This window comes from Lepisosteus platostomus, chromosome 21 (genome assembly GCF_059453375.1).
Source record: "Lepisosteus platostomus isolate fLepPlt1 chromosome 21, fLepPlt1.hap1, whole genome shotgun sequence".
Taxonomy (NCBI): Eukaryota; Metazoa; Chordata; class Actinopteri; order Semionotiformes; family Lepisosteidae; genus Lepisosteus; species Lepisosteus platostomus.
This window is the reverse complement of record NC_142631.1, coordinates 13,771,327-13,790,076: the sequence shown is the minus strand read 5'-3', so window position 1 is coordinate 13,790,076 and position 18,750 is coordinate 13,771,327. Positions and strand designations below refer to the sequence as shown.

General features: G+C 37.5%; 1 protein-coding gene across 1 annotated transcript in view; it reads left to right on the top strand.

Moving 5' to 3' along the window:
• The window catches only part of LOC148644055 (pappalysin-1-like), a 212,110-nt gene that overhangs the window by 80,203 nt on the left and 113,157 nt on the right, over positions 1 to 18,750 (top strand). The window contains exon 10 of the mRNA XM_088614558.1: positions 13,658 to 13,854. Coding sequence (XP_088470684.1) covers positions 13,658 to 13,854 — 197 coding nt within the window. The remainder of the gene's footprint in view (positions 1 to 13,657; positions 13,855 to 18,750) is intronic.

The following is an 18,750-nucleotide window of genomic DNA, read 5'->3' as shown; positions in this document are numbered from 1 at the left end:
TCTTTAGGCACTGTTGAAAGTTTTTCATTTTTTAAAATTCTGATGAAAAGCTGTCCTGACTTTTTCCTGTTATTTTCTTATAACTCGTATTTATCATTAGCATTGATTTAGTTTCCCTGGCATGTACGGGTATGAGCATCTTTTTTTTTTTTGTAGTAACCACACTTCAAAAATCAGAAGCTTACGAAAATCCCAAACTTGTTTGGAAACATCTTGAAAAATTTAGCGGATAATGAAGAAATGTGCTTTCCAATCTTTTTTTTTCCTCCCATTGTGAAGAAAAACATTTTATTGTTGTGGCTTTTTCGAAAGCTGTCATGGGTCTTGGGCAGCAGGAGGTTTCGTGCATTAATCGGCTACGTTGTATATTCCATAAGACACAGTGGAAAGGGAATGGTGAGTGATATAGTATATGAAAATGTGTCAAGCTCCTAGACAGTACGATACAAGAGACATTGTGTCCTAACTAGAGGGCGATGGAGAGACTAGGTCCTGTTCTGCCAATTTCAGCTTTAGTAGGCCACTGGTGATCAGATCCGAAAGAGATTTTTTTTATCCTGGCTGCTCCCCTGCAAGAGGACCCAGCATGTTCACCCATTAAAATTAATTCCAGATCCCTGCAGAGCCCCTCATTAAATAACATAGAAGCTAGACTGTAGTAAAAGCACTGTAAAAAGCGATGTCATTCACCACATAGCACAGTTTTGCTTTTAGATATTGAGCAAAGCAAACTGCTGCCCTCTTTTATTTAAGAGATCTCGAATTTCCACAGTTATGGAAATCTTGCAAAGAATTGTGCTTATCGCTTTTGAAGTTGTTCACATTTGCTCAAAGCCCAAATTTGATTAAATAAATGTTTCTTTTTGAGGCACAGAAAAAAGAATGAAATAGAAGAAATTAAATTAAACTAAAATGATTTTGCCAGTGCAAACATTTCCAGTAATTCATTCATATAAGCTCCTGACAGATTATATCAGAGCAGGCCTGTTTACTCTACCTTGTCTATCTGGTACCTGACTTAGTCTCCTACAGTTAGCTGTGTGCTATTTCATTGACATGACATTGACACGTTCAGTGCTTGCACTGTATATCTGAATCTCGGCAGAAAACCATAATCAAATGCAGGATTTTTAACAGGTGATTGCTGAATAGTTTGAAGTTCTGTTTTATTTAATTAGGACTTCTCTCTCTCACTGTTTAGATGTTTTGCCCTCTTGGAGCATTTCCTTGCAGTTATAGTTAAGTAAAATTGTGAACACTAAAACTTTAAAAACTGAACTTTGAAAACTAGGGAAGTATGGAACAAAAAAAAAGTTGAAAGCTTTGCTACCATAGGCTAGATGTATGTTTTTTAAATAAGTGCATGTCTGGCCCTGCACTGCATAAACAGTAGTATACTGTAACTGCACAGACAACAGAACTGGCTGCACAAGGATTGTATGAATAAAATCATATGGAAGAGAACACTACTGTTTATTTTCTGTTCTACAGAATGCAGTGGACACTTGATAAGTTTGAGAATGGTCATAATTTTTATTTTAAATGTCAAGTAAATATGAGATAGACAGACCTCAAAGATATAGAGCATCACATTTAATTTCTTCCAACCTAAAATGTCTTGCATGGGGATTCAGCTTAACATATTTCCACCTTGTCATCAGAATCATTCACGTCACCCTGTGAAATCAAGCGAGGCGAAAGCTCTACCTGTTCTGAATAAACATAAAAGATTATCTCATAGATTCTGTGGCGGTTTATTAACGTTCTTCTGCTGTGCTTTTTTACTCCTCAGTAGGGATCTTAGAGAACACGTCTCTGAATATAGATGCATTCTTTTTGTATAATCTGTATAACGCAATGATAGGTCAAGTTTTTCTTTCACAAAGCTGACTTCTCACAAAAGGATTCTACCATCCCGTCTCAGACTTCATGATTTAGAAGGAATGTGACAGCAAAACCATCATTTAAAATTCATGTCCTCTAGTCCGGGCTAGGTTCGTATGCATATGGCCTACTACAATCCTACTGTGAACATAATTGCCCAAGTGCTGGGGTCAGGTGGCTTGGAATAAGGGTAGTTATCTTTGGTATACTGCACAGCCGCAGACCTTGTGACTTGTCGGGCACCTGCACCAATGGAGGCCTCTGTGCAGGTCTCAGAACCTGCCCTGTCCATTCCCGTGTGTCAAAGTGGAACAGAGCCCACCTTTCTTGCACACTCCCCTACTGTCAGAAGAAAGGCAAAGCATCTCCTGTTCAGTCTTGACAGAATTTGTCTGGAGCTAAAGCTCTTTCACAAGCAGGGTTGATAAGACGTGTGAATTTTCACATCGCCTTGTGTCTGTTTGAGCTGCTAGCTCTCTGTAGACCTGCTGACAATTTGACTAAATGATATTACACATCTGAAGCCTTTCACCCTATTTTAAGATCCTTTGCAAAACTGGTACATCCTTTAAATTCTGCATTTATGTAATTTGAATTTAACTATTTAAGCTGGCTGAGAACCTATTCAAGTTCACAATGACCTACAGTAGAGCAGAAATGTACTGTATTACAGCACAGAAAGAAAACCTTTTATAATTTATATTACTTAGAAGTACGTGATAGTATTAACTTAATCAAGAATCAAGCAGAAATGATTTTAACATAGTACACCCTCAGATACAAAGATGGATAGTTTCATCTTAATCTGCAGATGATTCATTTTATTCATTCATTATTCAAAAAGTCATTAGCAGCAAATTCAAATGACTTGCAGCCAAAAACAGTAGGTGCTCCTGGAAGGTTCAATTTGCTAAAAATACTGAAATTATAAAATGGCACAGAAAACTGCAATAAATTACAAGAATACAAAGGTGTTTTTCCAAGTAAATTAACTTAATCAGTGGAGCATTTGTCTTATATGCAGAGAAGGCTAATCAATCACCAAAGAAAGATCACACTGATGAGTGCCACAGGGATCATCAGTGATAAATCTTATGGCAGAATGATAGAAGACACCAAGCTGTGGTAAATTTCAGTGGCCACTCTGTAAGAAACGTACAGTAACCATGAAAATATCTGGCCCAGTAGCTAACTGATCAAGTTATTTCATAAAAGAAGGTAGGGTATCACTTTAAAACAAGTGACCCAACCATGTTGTAGAGAGTCCTATCCTTAGATTTAAAAAAAAAGTTTTCACTTTTGTCTTTTGTTTCCCTGTTGGTTCTCAATAGGTCACGTGGGTGACATAGATAAGCAATGTCTTATTTTATACCATATACCTTAAATGGATAATATTCCAATCAAGGTCTGGTCTGAGCAGTGGATTGTACCAGTTTTAACTGGTCTTAATTTAAACAATTTAAACTATATACTAATATTCCATTTGTCATTTCATTATTAGTTAATAGCCTGTGTACTGTATTTAATCTTATTTAACAGATGTAATGAATGCTACTTCCAGATCCACAAACTGTAGCCCCGAACCAGTGTATCATCCAATTTAAGAGTGTGTATTTCAGTGATCTGTCACCAATTGCTTGCAGAACCCCTCCGGGCTCCTAAAAATATACCGATGGTCCCCTTTCGGAGAAGTCTGCTCAATCCCAGAAGTCCTTCACAGAGATTAGTCCCTAAAAGATCCAGTTCCTCTTCTGACATGTTAGAACTCAGTCCTCTATTGCACAGACAGAAATTCGTGACCAACTCTCAAACTCTCCATTTCTCTTCCTTGCCATTATAAACTCAGTCATTCCCTGGCACTCAACCATGCTCTCCCACCCATAGCCAGTCTTCCCTTGACTGACAGAGCCTGTCCAATCCCTACTCTGGGACCCCTGGCACATTCAGTCAGGCTCACCCTTCCATGGCAAGTCTCCCCTGCACTGGAAGATTCCTCATCTCTTCCAAGACCTACTGGCACACTTTACCTTCTGGTGTATCCAGTTTCTAACTATAAACTCTAACCTCCTACACTATAAAGACTATAGAGAATACAAACTAATCCAGGAATACAGTATACACTAGAGAAACTGAACTTTACTAAATCCCATGCCTAACAAAGTCCTTACAAGTCTTTATCTCTTTCCAATTTACCAAACCTGTACTGGACATAAGGCTGCTGGCTAGATGTTAAAGCATAGGAATTAAACACTCCTGCCTTACTTAAAATCTCTACGATTCAGAAATCATGCATTCAACCTGAACTACAGGAGCTTAGATCCAGCCCCCCTGCCCTTTCTGCCTGACTGCTGCTGCTCCAGAGGAATGTCCAATTCAGCACAGGGCCAATCAGCTGAACCCATTTCTGCCTGTGGAATTCCATTCCAGAGAAGTCCAATCAGTCAATCAAGGCAGGTGTGTCCATTTACTGCAGAGACGGAAGAGGCTTTAACAAAGTCTCAGTATGTTCCATCACAATTGGCACTTTGGACCTACAGGCCTTGAAGATTTGTTTATCTTTTTCAAATCGAATGCTGTTTAATATAGAAATTTGTCTTTTCTCACCTCAAGGTATGTAGTCAATATTTTCTGTAGTAAATACCAGGGTAACAAATTGACTTAATTTTGCTTTGCCTTTCACATGTTAATATTTCCCATTGTGAACTTTCTCTTGCAGGTGTAATACTGAAATAATTTTATATATAATACTGAATGTTTGTTGCAATATTTAATTTAATTTAATTTAAGTGTTTTATTTGTCCTTGTTAATCATTTTACTGTGTTAAGTTATGTTATAATTATAAATTCTTCTATATGGCATAACCCAGCATAGAGAATACAGACATTTAAAATTGTCTGGATCACCTTACCTCATAATTAGCTCAAGCAGTTTTTGCAAATAAATAGATGTTCCAACTTTGTATTAAGTACAAAAAACATGATTGTTACTAATGGAGCAGTTCAAGTAATGTTTTATTAAATAACTTACATTTTATTTTATCTGAGGCTCAAAACAGACAAAATGCACAGAAGATCTGTTTAATTTTGGAAAAAAAAATAAACTACAGATTGGTCATTACCAGTTAAGTATCCAGTAAGTGTAATCAGTACAGAGATGGCCTGTTGCTTGAACAATAGTATTAAATTAAGTGGAGAAAACATGGAAATAAAAATATTAGGGCCAAGAATGGAATCTTGTGGAACTTTCTTGTGGAATCTTTCATAGCTGTCTAAGAAAGGAGTTTTTTTTTAGTCATACCTGTAAGTATCAAAAACCATTGATAAATATTTAGATAGCTGCACAAAAGGAATGCTGCTGAGGGATGTTAAAAATCCTTAAATAGTATTAGAGTCTTTTAAGGCTGCTGTGATGCATCCAAGAACAAATGCCAAACAAACAAAATATAATTATCTAGAAAAAAGCATAAATGGTAGTTAACATTTCTTTTCATGATCTTAGAAAGGCAGGACAAAACGGATATAGGTGTATAGCACATACAGTAGATAGGATCTGACTGATCACCCCATTTGAAAACAGGAAGAGCAAAGGCAGACTTGCAGTCTGCTGGTATTTCAGCTGTTTTAAAAGAGATGAAATAAGTCCTGCAGGTCAACTGAGCAGATATTGAATGAGCAGTGCATTTTTCATAAAATGGATCAGTTTCATTCCGACCATCAGATTAATATTATTATTGTCAATATTGCAAATAGTCCTTTGGTCAGATTGTACTTTGATTTAATAATGGGCTGTATAGCAAAAAAAAGAAACAGTTAATTTATTTTGAATTCCTTCCCTAAAACAGATTGCCAAGAGTTTTCACTGCTATGCAACTCCAAATTGTCTGTCATCTGCTTTTTCTTTGCTGACAAGGGACAATGTTGTGGATGATGACATACAGTAGGCTGTTTATTTATACACATCTGATTATAAAATTGTTATGCCATTTTTTTTCTTATACAAGCCTCACATACTACGTGGAAGGCATTTATAGAGGTAGTAGCTACAGTAAATAGAAATTTAATTGATGTTATGTTGAGTATGAAGTTAGAAGGCGTTCTTTGGTCCTTGAGTGTTACTTTCTATCCCATTCTACACAGAACTGTTCATCACCGTCAATAAATCCAATTAATGTGGTTCATCTTCAGCAATATACTGAAAGCACTGTCCTTTTTTTTTAAGAATTCTAAAACGAAGCTTGAAACCATCTGATTGCCCGTGCAAATGCCTGATTTACAGTACATCAAGAGCTGTGGGTATCTGGAATGATAGCGAGGTGGCCCAGTTGATCTCCTTTCTGTCGGTCTTCTTTAATTCTTATGTTCTAAGCTTTACAAAAGACAGAATCAAATCGAGAGAGTTTGCCCGTGGGACAATCCTGCTGTCTTGTTAAATAAAACCAGACAAGAGCTTGGAAGACGCTAGGAAAGGGGAAGACAAGAAGAGCAGTTGAAATGCAGCAGAAATGCCACCATGAGAGCCTGCAGACATTGTAAAACATAATGGAGGCCATTTATGAAGCCACCAGAATATCATAGCATAGCTGCTACCTCTTTTAAGTACTCAGGGCAGTGCTTTATTGCATAGCTTCAGGAAATATTGTGGTTCCAAAAATAATGGTTAAACAAAACTAGGAGAATTCCGTGCCTGCTCCACCCCCTTTTTCCAGTTTTCCTTATGCCTGTTCCCTGTGTAGTGATCTGCTCTGGCTATAAATATGCTGAAGTAGCTTTAATGTTCATGGGAGTGAAATCATTAACAAAAACACAGTGCTAGCCAGTGGAACTACAAGAATGTCAACATCTAGGCGTAAAACAAATACAATACACAGAAATGGAAATTAAGAAGTGGATGTGCCTGTTGCACACTCTTGATCGGGAATGCAAGCCACGTGCTCTTTTGGAAGATTAATTAGTTATCAATTTTTTTAATCTTTGTTCACATTATTGTAGTGAAATCATGCTAGAGGAAGCCTCACTCAGAGTGATGTGATGTAGGCCTATGTTTATCTCTGAAGAGGTGTCACTCTTGAAGAAGGCTCCAACTGAAATGTTGTTGAGAGTGATATTAACCTCTGCAGGTTGCTTTTTTTTGTTAGTTCTGCCAGAATTGAGGTCATTCCATCAGCTTCTTCATCTGTGGTATTTTTATTTTGTTCCTATAAAGGAGAGGGAGGAGAAAATTAGCTGAAGAAGATGAAAATAAATGTAAAATTAGATACTTGCACGCTAATGGGGATGATGTCTTTAGGAAAGATCAAATGGGAGAGCAGAAATGATTCACGATCCAACTTGCACAGCAAAGTTAATTTTAGGCCGTTTTTCAAATTATGTAAAAAAAAGAGAGTACCGTGTCTAAAAAAAGGTTGCAGTATAATTTTGTCTTGCACAGAATCCTGTGAGAAATGAATTACTGTATTGTTCATTGTTGAAGGCTGCTGTAATTAATGTCTTTACATGAGACTTGCTCATCATGACATATCATTTACATCATCTGCCTAGATCTCACATCTCTACTTTGCTACCAGTGTGATTCTTTCAAGTGTTTGTTTACTGCAAGCAATGTTCCCTAGAGATCTGCTTGACAGACACATTGGCCAATTTAGGCAGTACGCTTACTAAGGAGCTAATTACACATTACCTATATACCTCTGCTAATCCATCAGTTTTAGCAAATTGCTGTACAGAAGACACAGAAAAGGTTATTAAGTTGAAATGCACCTTACAGATTTTCACATGCCAGTGTTTGGTATTTTTAAACTTTAGACCAGAAATACTGTCTTCCTAATTCTTTTGCCATGTTTCTGACTAAAATAATTCTTAACACATTAAGAATCTGATGTGGCGCACCTTTGTAACTATAAGATAAATATCCAGATGGCTTCACTTCTGATTGACAGGTGTTTAATAGGAAATTTTAATCCTGTTTGGCCTTTGACACAGCACGACATAAGATTTCTTAAAATCTTCAAATTGGAAATTATGAATCCTCATTAGAGGTGTGTGCCATATGTAATAGAACTAAAACAGAAGTGTGTTTAGATCTGAGACCTGGAGGGAATTTGTTACACCAAGCAGGTGTTGTGTCTTGAACAAGCTACAGTACTTGCCATGATCTTGATACCCAGAAGGGACTGGATGAGATCTTCCATTTACCTAACCTTAGCTACTAGAAACCAAATAAGCTAGATGGGCAAAATGACCTCATTTTTACTCTCAGATAGGTGAGCCATGTCTTAACCTGATCAAAAAGGTTATGATGTGTTTTTTTTTCCACACTTGCATTGAAACATTTCTTGTGTATTAAAAAGTCTACCATATACTAATTCAGTTTACTGTTATGATACTTAATAATAACATTGCCTGTGGTCTTAAAGGAGTTGTACCAAAGTACAATGAACAACAACAGTATCTTGCTTAGAGTAATCACTTGGTTGAAAGGAAAGTCAACGGATTTCCCAGACAGAAGTATTTTAGAGTCTTCGAAAGTTATTGGTGGGAAATACACAATTGTGACATTAATTTAAAATTATTTGTACAACATTATACACACCTCAGAGGGCAAAAGTGTGTATATACAGGTATACAAATTTCAGTCTAAGGAACTGTCTTTGTGTGGTCATTAGTTGAATTTCTGGCTTTCTGTTGAGTGATTTTTGTCCCAAAGAATCACAAAGTGCTTTACATATAGGAGAAACCCACTCTTCATCCACCACTGAAGCATAGCACACACCTGTGTGACAGCAGGTATTATGCTTGTGTAGAGCAGCTACTCATTCATATAATTTACAGAAGTGAGAAAGTACTTCACTAAAGTGAATTAAGAGGGGACATCGGGGAGGCCAGATGATGTAAGTCCATAGTGGAAATTAGCAAGGGCACTGGGGTTACAACCCCTGATCTTCCAAACTTTGCTGTGGAATCTTTAATAACCACGTAGACAAGACCTTGGTTTCACATTTCATTCAATGTCACTAATCACTATTTTGTTACCAATGATGCCAGTCACTATTTTGGTGTTTTGGCTTCTGAGATTGTGGACCAAAAGGAAGAGTGCTACAGTTCCTGCAGTCTACGAATACCACTTAGCACAGCAACCTTGTTTTGCTTGGGGATCTCCCATCCCAAGTTGAGGTCCAACCTTGTTTAGCTTCTGAGACCTGACCAGATCAGGCTACATAATGGTAGTGTTATTGCCAGTATGATTTGTAAACAAAAACTCAGTAAATGAATACTTTTTCATTTTTCATTGGGTAAACTGAGCTCATATACAATAAAAACCTGTCAGTCTGATAGTAATTTTACAGCTTCCACTATGTTATTGTCTGATTTGTCCATTTTCATTAACTATTGAAGACTGAGAAAAGGTCTTAAATATTGCAAAATGTACATTAGATTTGTATATTGTAATTTAAAATATACATTATTTTCTTTTAGTGGAATTTGTAAACATGCGGTCAGATTATCTTCCAAAATATGATTGTATTGTATTGGATCCTCCAAAAGTGTACATATGAGTCGTAGTATTTTGTAGTGCTACAATTCTTTCCCAATTGTAGAAAACAGGACCAATGTTTTTGAAGGGCTGGGTCTGCTATGGGAGTCAAGAACAACAATAACAGGATTTGTTTCTGAGTGTGAGCTATTTCCAGTCCCACATGTCTTCTACTTGGATGCATCAGTGAGTTCTAAATGACTGAAAGGCTGAGCTATGTTTAGTGTTTTTCAGTCTTATTGCCTGTTGGGGCTGGCAGTGCTGTCACATGCTTGGCCCAGAGGGATGTGTCTTTTCCTCAGTCACTTAATGTACCAGCAATTGAAGCAAAAAGGAGATGCAGCTCTTCACGTGTTTCAACACACTCTGCCTCTCTGCTCCTCCACTGTGCTCTCCTACTCGGAGCTGGGGGAGCTGACTGTGACAGTTACGTTATCCGTGTGCAGTATTTGTAAAATAAATTCCCCGCTTGCTTTATCGTCTTTGCACACAAGCGATTAATTTAGCGGTGTGAGAACAAATTGGAACAGATGCAGCTGTGATGACACTGGGATCTTCGAAATAACACCTGGTGCAGGTGATGATGGCTGACGGCATTTTCTTAATTTGATCTAGACTTGCCTGTGACAAATGAGTTAAGCCTCTGGCCTCAGGAAGGCAGGTTTTAGAATTTGAAAGTGGAGAAGTACTTCCTAAAGCACAGAAAGGCCATCCTTTTCAGCTGGGAGCTGTTTTCTATCAGTCCTTTCGGGAAGACACCTTCAGATCTGATTTCTTATCTAATGACTAAACCGGTCCCACTTCCTAAAGTCTCACCAGACCAGAATTCAACATGATAGGATTTAGTTTGTGTGTTCCATCGCTATTTAGAATTGCTAGTTCTTCTGTACTTCTCAGTAACCCACACCAGGCTTCTTATCAGCTTAAAGAAACAAATCCCCTGTGAATTTTGCCCCCTTTTGTCACATTGACTTAATACATAAACACTAACAAGGAGGTGAATCTTGAAGAGATTACTTCATAAATTAATAGAAAATAGTCAAATATCGAATCTCCAAGCTGCTGTGCAAACATTGAAGGATTAATCGTTGGTAATAGTTTGGTTAACTCCATGTACTGGGCCAGCTGTTGATTCTGATTGTCATAACCTGTGTTCTCCACCCTCAACGTGAAAACAATACCAAAATATCTCAACACGAGACACAACAGCTGCTTGCAAGCAGCTTCTTTGGTAGTCATCTAGACACAAACTGTTTTTGCTGGGTTCATATTGACATTGGATGAATACCTAAGCAAACACGCACGGACACAAATAGAGCCCGCTTTTTGGCTTTTCTTTTTGTTTGCTATCTTGAGTTTTTTTTTTTTGCAAGACACGCAATTTAATAATGAAGTGTCAATCACCACGAGGTGTTTAAAAACAGGAAGGCAGGAGGAGAGCGACTCATCAGCATTCCAGGCTCAGAAAGAGCCTCGTTCTTCCTTTGATTTAAACCAGATTGTCGGGCTCGGAGGATGCACCCTGTTTTTACACCAGTGGGTAGGTATCAGTGCATTACACAGGGGGAAAAGACTGCCGTCTCTGATAAGTTGACATCCTGCTAACATGTTTCCTGCATGTCCTCTGGAGTTCATGGGTTCTTTTGCTTTTGGGGGAGATGCGTCCACTTTCTCAGCAGGTGACGGCATTGTTAGATTAAAAAAAAACACACTGCTGCCTGGCAGCTTCTTCCTTGGAAGCTGACTGACTGTCAATGTGTGTATATATAGCTGACACCTCGGGATCCAGGAGCTCGGCAGTAGGAAAAAATAAAGCTGTTCTTGCTTCGCACTGTGCTTCTGGAATGGCATTGTTTTGCTTTACTGTTCTCTACCGTGCGATTGCAAAGTCATGCACTTTCGTTTCTTATTTTTTCAAGAAAAAGAATCAAAACACTTCATTATCATACAGTAGGTGATTTACAGAATTCCATTTCAAGCGTTTTTCGCTTTTCATTTCTTCGTGGACAAATCTCTTTGGCTTCAAATGACTTAGTGGAATGATGGAAAGTTTACCCACATCCATTTAGGTCTCTAGCCTTTGTAGAAGCAGATACGTTCTGTCATCATAAAGAATGAGTTGTTGAATAGATACAGCTCTAGAATACCTGTTTATATAAATGACAAAAACAATTTGTGTGCTGTTTAAAATCAATTTTAACAAGACTCATTTCCTGAATTCCCTTTTTGCTGACAGTTTTGTTTCTTTTTAGGGGTCAGTGTTTTTCATAGGCACAGAAGGGATATTTGGTCACCTGTCATTTGTTGGGTGGTATTTGCAGAATAAAAAATGAAAAGGAGAATTGCAAACCAAATTAATTTGTTGATGGACAATACATGTCTGGATTTTTTTTTATCCCCCATGTTGTTGTTTTTTTTTTGCCTGTTTATCATGCTGCTTGGCAACTCTTTAGATAAGCACATCACCGGAAACAGGGTTTATCGATATATTTTTTTTTTCTTTGCTGTATGTCAAAAATAGCCCTTTTCTTCATACATACAATCCTAAAGTGAAGGAAGCTAATTGAACCCACCGTTCTCAAAAGTAGCATTGTCAAGGAATGTTTCTGCTTTGACCTGGTTGAACTTTCTTTGGCATTTAAAATAGCTGCAGCTCCACTGCTTCTCCCTTCTCTTCACATACATTCCCTCCCCAAATTAACATTTACTTATGTACTTTTAGCATTGTATATCGGTGTTGTAAGCTCAAACCTGCAGTTTGTATTTCCAGTTGTTTTTTTACCTGCGTGCTAATTGTATCAAATCCTATCATTCATTTATGCATCAATAGACACAAGTGTCTTGCATAAACAATCCATATCCTGATTTAACCCTTTAAATTGATACTGTGGACTATGATATTTACTGTATTTGGTGCAAATGTTATTGTAAAGCTTTGAAGTAAATAATAACTTTAGCTCTGTAGATCTCCCAATATAGTAAGCTGGTTCAGCAAAACACTGTATTGTAAAAAAAAAAAAGGATGTGAATGGTTAGGACCATTAAACAACAGATGTTACAGATAAAATCTTTAAAGGCTTTAACATTGTGTTGAAAGGCTGCGCCCTCTGGAATAGCGTATGCTGAAGCTAGTGCCTGCCACTGAATACTGACTGCAAATTGATAATACAGACATTTACACACAAAGGAGACAGACTTTTTATTCAATGCTGGAACAGCCACTCGAAGACCATCAATGAAGTTTGATATGTTTTAGGAAAGCGGGGCAAAACACCATGCAGTGTGTCTAGAACAATTTCGGCTTTTGCTCTTTGTCATGTAACCCATATTTGGCTCAAAAATGCTTTTTTTTGTCATTTATTTCTGGTCCTGGTAAGAGTGAAAATAACTATGGGCAATTCATTTCAGGATTGTTCGAAGTATAGTTTATGCCGAGTGCATGTTTTTTCTTCTTTGAGAAAAGATACAATGAACTGTAATCACATTTTTAATGGGTTTTATTTATTTCAGCTTTTTATTCCTCCTTCAAACTGCTTTCTTGAAAGATTCCTATCCTCAGATCTCTATTTACAGTACTTTATCTTTACTACAACTAAAATCTTGAATGGCAGTTTTATATTGTAATTACAGTTATTCACATCAAACAGTTTTTCTGAATTAACCTTAAATTGTATGTCCGGCATGGCTGATAAAAGGGTTTGATCCCTGACAGAATTTCTTATACAATTTATCTCATGGATTCTGTAAATGAAGGCTTCAGAATTACCTGGAAGTTAGTTACCTGTTTGTAATGAAATATTTTGAGTAGATCCTGTTTACTGTAGTCCAGCAGAGACTGATGTTTCCGTCTTTAAGTTCCAGCTGCTCTGACACAGAACACGAAGAGGTGTTTCACTCAGAATAGGCTTCTACTGTAGCTGTTACCAGTGTAGAAATTATCGTTCATGTGTCCGCAGCCTAAGTTAGTGTTTGCAATGAGTCTAAGCTCCTGCCTAGCTTCCTCTGTACGTCTGCTCCCTAGGTCAGAGGTACCCAAATTACTGCACTTCTGACTAATCGTGCTTTGTCACAGCTTCATAACTCATGGAGTTTTTTTTATAGTGTCTATGATTTCAAATTGGACAAATGAAAAAGTCATCTCTTGGTTTTGTCAGAAGGTAGTGCTTACTGCCACATGTGTGCCTTGTGTAACTCACTCCCAGCAAGGTCTGAAAGTGTTGTTTTTCTCTTGTTTCCCCACAGACGAGCCCAGCCTGTGCTATTACTATGATGGAGATGGGGTCTGCGAGGACTTTGAGAGAGAAAAAAGCGTGCAGGATTGTGGGCTCTACACTCCCAGCGGATTCCTGGATCAGTGGGCCACAGCTGTGGAAGTCTCCCATGAGGAAACCATGCATTGCCCAGCAGATGTAGTTGTGGGCTACCCAGCGGCAACCAAAGTAAGATCCAGAGTGCATGTTTTTTTTATCTTGGCCTCAGTAATTTCTTCTGCTATTTTCCTATTTATTATATATCTTAGGTAGTTGTCAGGTCCATACTTTCTCATGTGCTTTTCAAGCCCATTGTTTATCATTTGCACTGTGACCTCTGTGTGTCCAATTTGTGTGAAAACGATAACATTCTGCCATGTCTCCAAAAGTATCAAAGAGCTAATGAGTGCAGATGAGTTCTTTATTAGCCTTACTTAGGAAAAGTTGGGTACCAGCTCAGCACATTGTTTAATGCTTTGTGAATGTGACTCAAACCAAGACCATAAAATTTGTTAAGATATGTTTCTCTCTGGGGTCTGTCTGTCTGGCTTGGGAAGCATGCAGCATGGACATCTGTGGTTTACATAATAGCACATTCTTGTTTTGTCATATTGGACATCACTTCTGAATATTGGATCCTCAGTTCTGCTGACTTTAGTCCTGACTTGATCCTGCAATTCTCTGAGCACTGTAATTTCTCTTTCAAAGAAATGTGGAATTGCAATAAATAATAAGAGAACGCATAAAAACCTCTATGTGCAGGTGCATAATTCAAAACGTATAAAATTATTTCCTTTTCACAGCTTGATTTCCAAGCAACATGCAATAACGCTAGCAATCTGGACACATTTGGATTAAATATTTAAATCACTCTCATCTTTTCTCGTTAAATTCCACAGTTTTAGAATATAACCAAGGCGGTAAATATGCTGGAGACTAATGTGTCTACATGTTACAACTATACAATTTAATATTTATACAGAAGAAATCAAATCATTTTTCACTGTTGCAGTCACATCAAATGATCAAAGTCACAATGCTTCATATAGTAACTTAAAAAAGTCAAAAAGCCTATGTTGAATATGTAGGCAATATTTAGAGGTATGATTAAAGAAAATGTAAGATATCTGTGCCAAATGTATACACTATGCCACCTATTCATTTCACCTTACGTATACTTTGCAATTTGATTTTTTTATTATTTCATAGTTTTTCTAACCCCGCTGTCTCCAGGCGCCTTATGGATTCTATTCCTGAAAGCCACTTGGGCACTTAAATTGAGTACATCACTGAATTAATCATGCACTACCAGCTTCTATGGCATTACAACAGCTGCTTGGTTTAAAATGCAAAACTTGGTAGGCTATAGTAAAAAAAAAAACAGAACATTTGATGTATGTGATTAGATTTCTTTACCAGGAGGAGTGAAGTTTCTTTGCTATAGCTGAAGAACGAAATGTACGGCCGAAATGTATCAAAATAGGATTTGTCTTCCTTTTAATTTAATATTTTTAAATCAAATACCATCAGAAGTATCCAACTAATTTGGTTAAAAATACTGATAATGGCTGCTGATAGATTTAGTTCTGTCAAATACAACACAATTGTGCATGTGTTTCTGCGGGCTGACTCTTATTCTGTTCACCTAACGCACATAAACAACAGGGCACTAAAATCTCAATATGTTTAGACAAGAGGAGTAAAACAAAAGATAAAAAGTGATAGTCGGCGATGAATTTAAAAAAAAATCTGAAAAGTTCTGTGCGTGTTTACAAAACGGGAAATACCACATGGGCAGGGGGATCAAGGCCTGAAAGGAATTATTTGTTGCGTTTTTTTTGTAAGTACAGTTCTTTACATGTGGACCAGATGTCGACAAGAGAAACATGCTCAGTATTTAGTCGCCTGACACAGGATGACCTTGTGTTGATTATGAGGCAGTGAAAGCAGTGTCAAAGACCGTAGCGGTATTGCAGGTGACAGCCAGGCCTCCAGTCTGTGATAGGCAGCACTTCTACAAAGCTATGAAATATGTAGGAGAAATGTTTTCCCCACTTGCAGTGACGAGACCTGTAAGCCATAGCAGGCTTATCTGTAGGGAAAGGCTTTTTTACAGTATTAAGAAGGATAATGTAGAGGCAGATGTTTCTTCTGTTCTTGATGTTGTTCACAAAGGCTGTCTGAAAGAGTAGAAGAACCAGGTATTCAACAGTCTGACTGGCACAGACTGACCATAGAACAGATTAGTAGGTTTAACCATTAGCCTTCTTTTTAACTTACTTTAACTTAGTCCCATTTGAAATAGTAACATAGATGGTCATTTCTGTAAGAGCTCAGCATTAAAACTTTACTCATGAATTAAGATGGGTTGCAAATTGAAATGATATACTGTAGCCACTAAGAAATGGCAAAATATTAAAATATAGGCCTTCATTACACATTTAAACATCTAAAGTGGACTACGAGTTCAAAGAAGTACCCATAATGCTCTCTGTTGGAAAATATATGTTAAGGACTGAAAATTAAATGTAGTGCACTGTGGCATTTAATTAAACTTTTAAAAATGTGAGTTTCAGTGCATTATGATTTGGATTTTAAACACAAGTTATTTTGTTTCACATTATGTTTGTATAAATAACAACATATTTTAGCAGTTCACTTCTCATACAATTACAAAATACTGCTACATTTTACTCATGAAGAAGTCTCTTTCCACATTTTACTGTGGTCCTTTATTAATGTTACAAGCAACAGCTTCACACAGAGTACAGACCTGAAAATAGCAACGACTGACGCAAGGTATCAATGGGAATTTTTAAATTGTAAGAGCAACTGACCATGCAGATAATACCAATATACAGAATATATAAGGTCAACTGTAACTAGAATTGCGTTTTTTGTTTCTTATTATTAACCCTGAAGCTTGAGTTTGTGTTTGATTAAATGAAGAGTTTGTTAATAGTTGTTTTTTTTCCCTAATGTGGTGCTTACAAAATGCAAAAAACAAGCACCTAGCTGGAGATGTGTTTTGTCAAAAAGCATCTCCAGTTTGATATATTGATAATAATATGTTAAGGTGTTTTATAAAACATCAGCAGTGTTTAATAAAAATGCAATAAATAAAGAGGTAAGGTTTTATTTAGGTTATTTTAATATGTGAGAGCTCAAATGATTGTGGCAACTTCAATTGAGATGAGCTGAGACCTCAGGTTTTGGTTTGGGCAATGTGAAAGGAGGAGTGAATGAGTGGTCTTTCTATAATGGCATGTCCCAGAACTTTCAGTCTATTAATAGCTATTTCATTGGTTTTAATTACATAACCAGAAAACATGAACATGAACCTTCTACCTTTCTTTCACCCCATTTTCTGCAAATATTTCAGCTCCAGTTCCAGTTAATGGGAAGCAGGTGGTATTCATGCCTGTGACAACATCCTTGATGGTTTGTGATTGATGGCCACTGTGCATTCCCGACATTGAACTGCCAGGTTACTTCACCTGGCCGGATTTAGAGAATGGTGATCTGGCAGGACTTGGAGAAAGAGTGACATTGTGCTGTCATTTCCCTCTGCAAATGGAAAATGTGGGGCTTTGTTAGGCTGTCACGTTACATAGGCATGCATCTGGTGAGGATGACTGCATGGAAAAAATCAGATAATTATAGAAAATACATGGAATAGCTGAAACAGGGGAGACTGACCAGGCAGTTCGTTGTGCCTCAGCTTATACAGAGTTCTGTGTAAATGTTATCATGTCGTGCCCCAGGGTGAAAGGTTTCTGTTACATGATACAGCCTTGTCGTAAATCTAGCACCATAAACAGCCAGACTCAATTATCATGACTGGGCATTTTATTCAGACCGACTTAGTTCTCTGATGTAGAGATTTACTGCTCTCTAGGAGTGGACGAGGGGTGCTTTTCAACCAGAGACATTTGAGGACAAGATATCAAAACATGTCAGGGGGCTTATTGGAAAGCCGGAGCTCTTTTCGAAACCGCTACAGTTGGTATTTTGTGAGTGAGTGGCTGGGGGGCAAATCTTGAACTACTACCAAATGACATGAGACGTGTGATGATATTTCTCAAGATCAATGAGCAATTGTGCCTTCTGCCTCTTGATTTGCTTCCCACCTCCTTCAGGTTTTTCAGATTGGGCAACCTGCGTGTATTCTGTCAATCAAACGGGACGTGTTTCAGTTTGGGAATGTGGTAGTCGGCTAGCTGGCTTCAAAAACACTACTTCTGTTCCTTTGATGTTCTTTCACTTTGTATGTTATTGGTAGCTGTGACAGCACCGGATGTTAAAGCCACAGGGATGTTAGTAGCTCAGTATCCCAATAAATTGCGTTCAGGAGCTCAGGGAGAATATTGTGAGAGCTTCTGCCGACATCTGTTTTTAATGATAAACTGGGGTGTGGATATGATTTTTCATTTTCGTGCTTGTGAGAAAACGGTCGCAGACGCCTCATGTCCTGCATTGGGTCTGTGATGTAGGAATTATGCGTGTTCTGTGGATAGATATATTGTATCCAGTTTTTAAGGGGTTTCTTCTGCTGTGGACTGAAGTCTGTCTTCTCTTTCTCCCATTTACCAAAATCCATTATATTTGAAATGAAAGGATTGTTTTGGATTTCTCAAAAGAATATTTTGGCTTACCAAAGGCAGTGTCACAGAGAAATCGGTTTATGAGAATACATTGGTCCTTGGCAAATTATTTTAAGCAGGTGATTCATAAAGCCTCCTTTCAAAGAATAAGTGTAAATGCTAACAGGCTTTTTTTCGTTTGAGAAATGTCTTATTTACTGTTGCTAAACGCTTTTAAGTTTAAATGTTTAACATTGAACAGAATCATACCACAGTGATCATAGTACAGTAATAATTAATTTTTATTATAGGCAATACAGTTACAGTAGATGTACAGTACAGTAATTGTAGCACAGTGAACTGGAAAACATTTAACATTTTGGATTGTGACTTTTTCTGTTGATGAAGAATTCCCTTTTCTTAACAAGCATTGAGGAGACAAACAGAACAGTAACTATCTCTATGGACTACATCCTGTCTTGTTTATTGTCTGATTTAAATG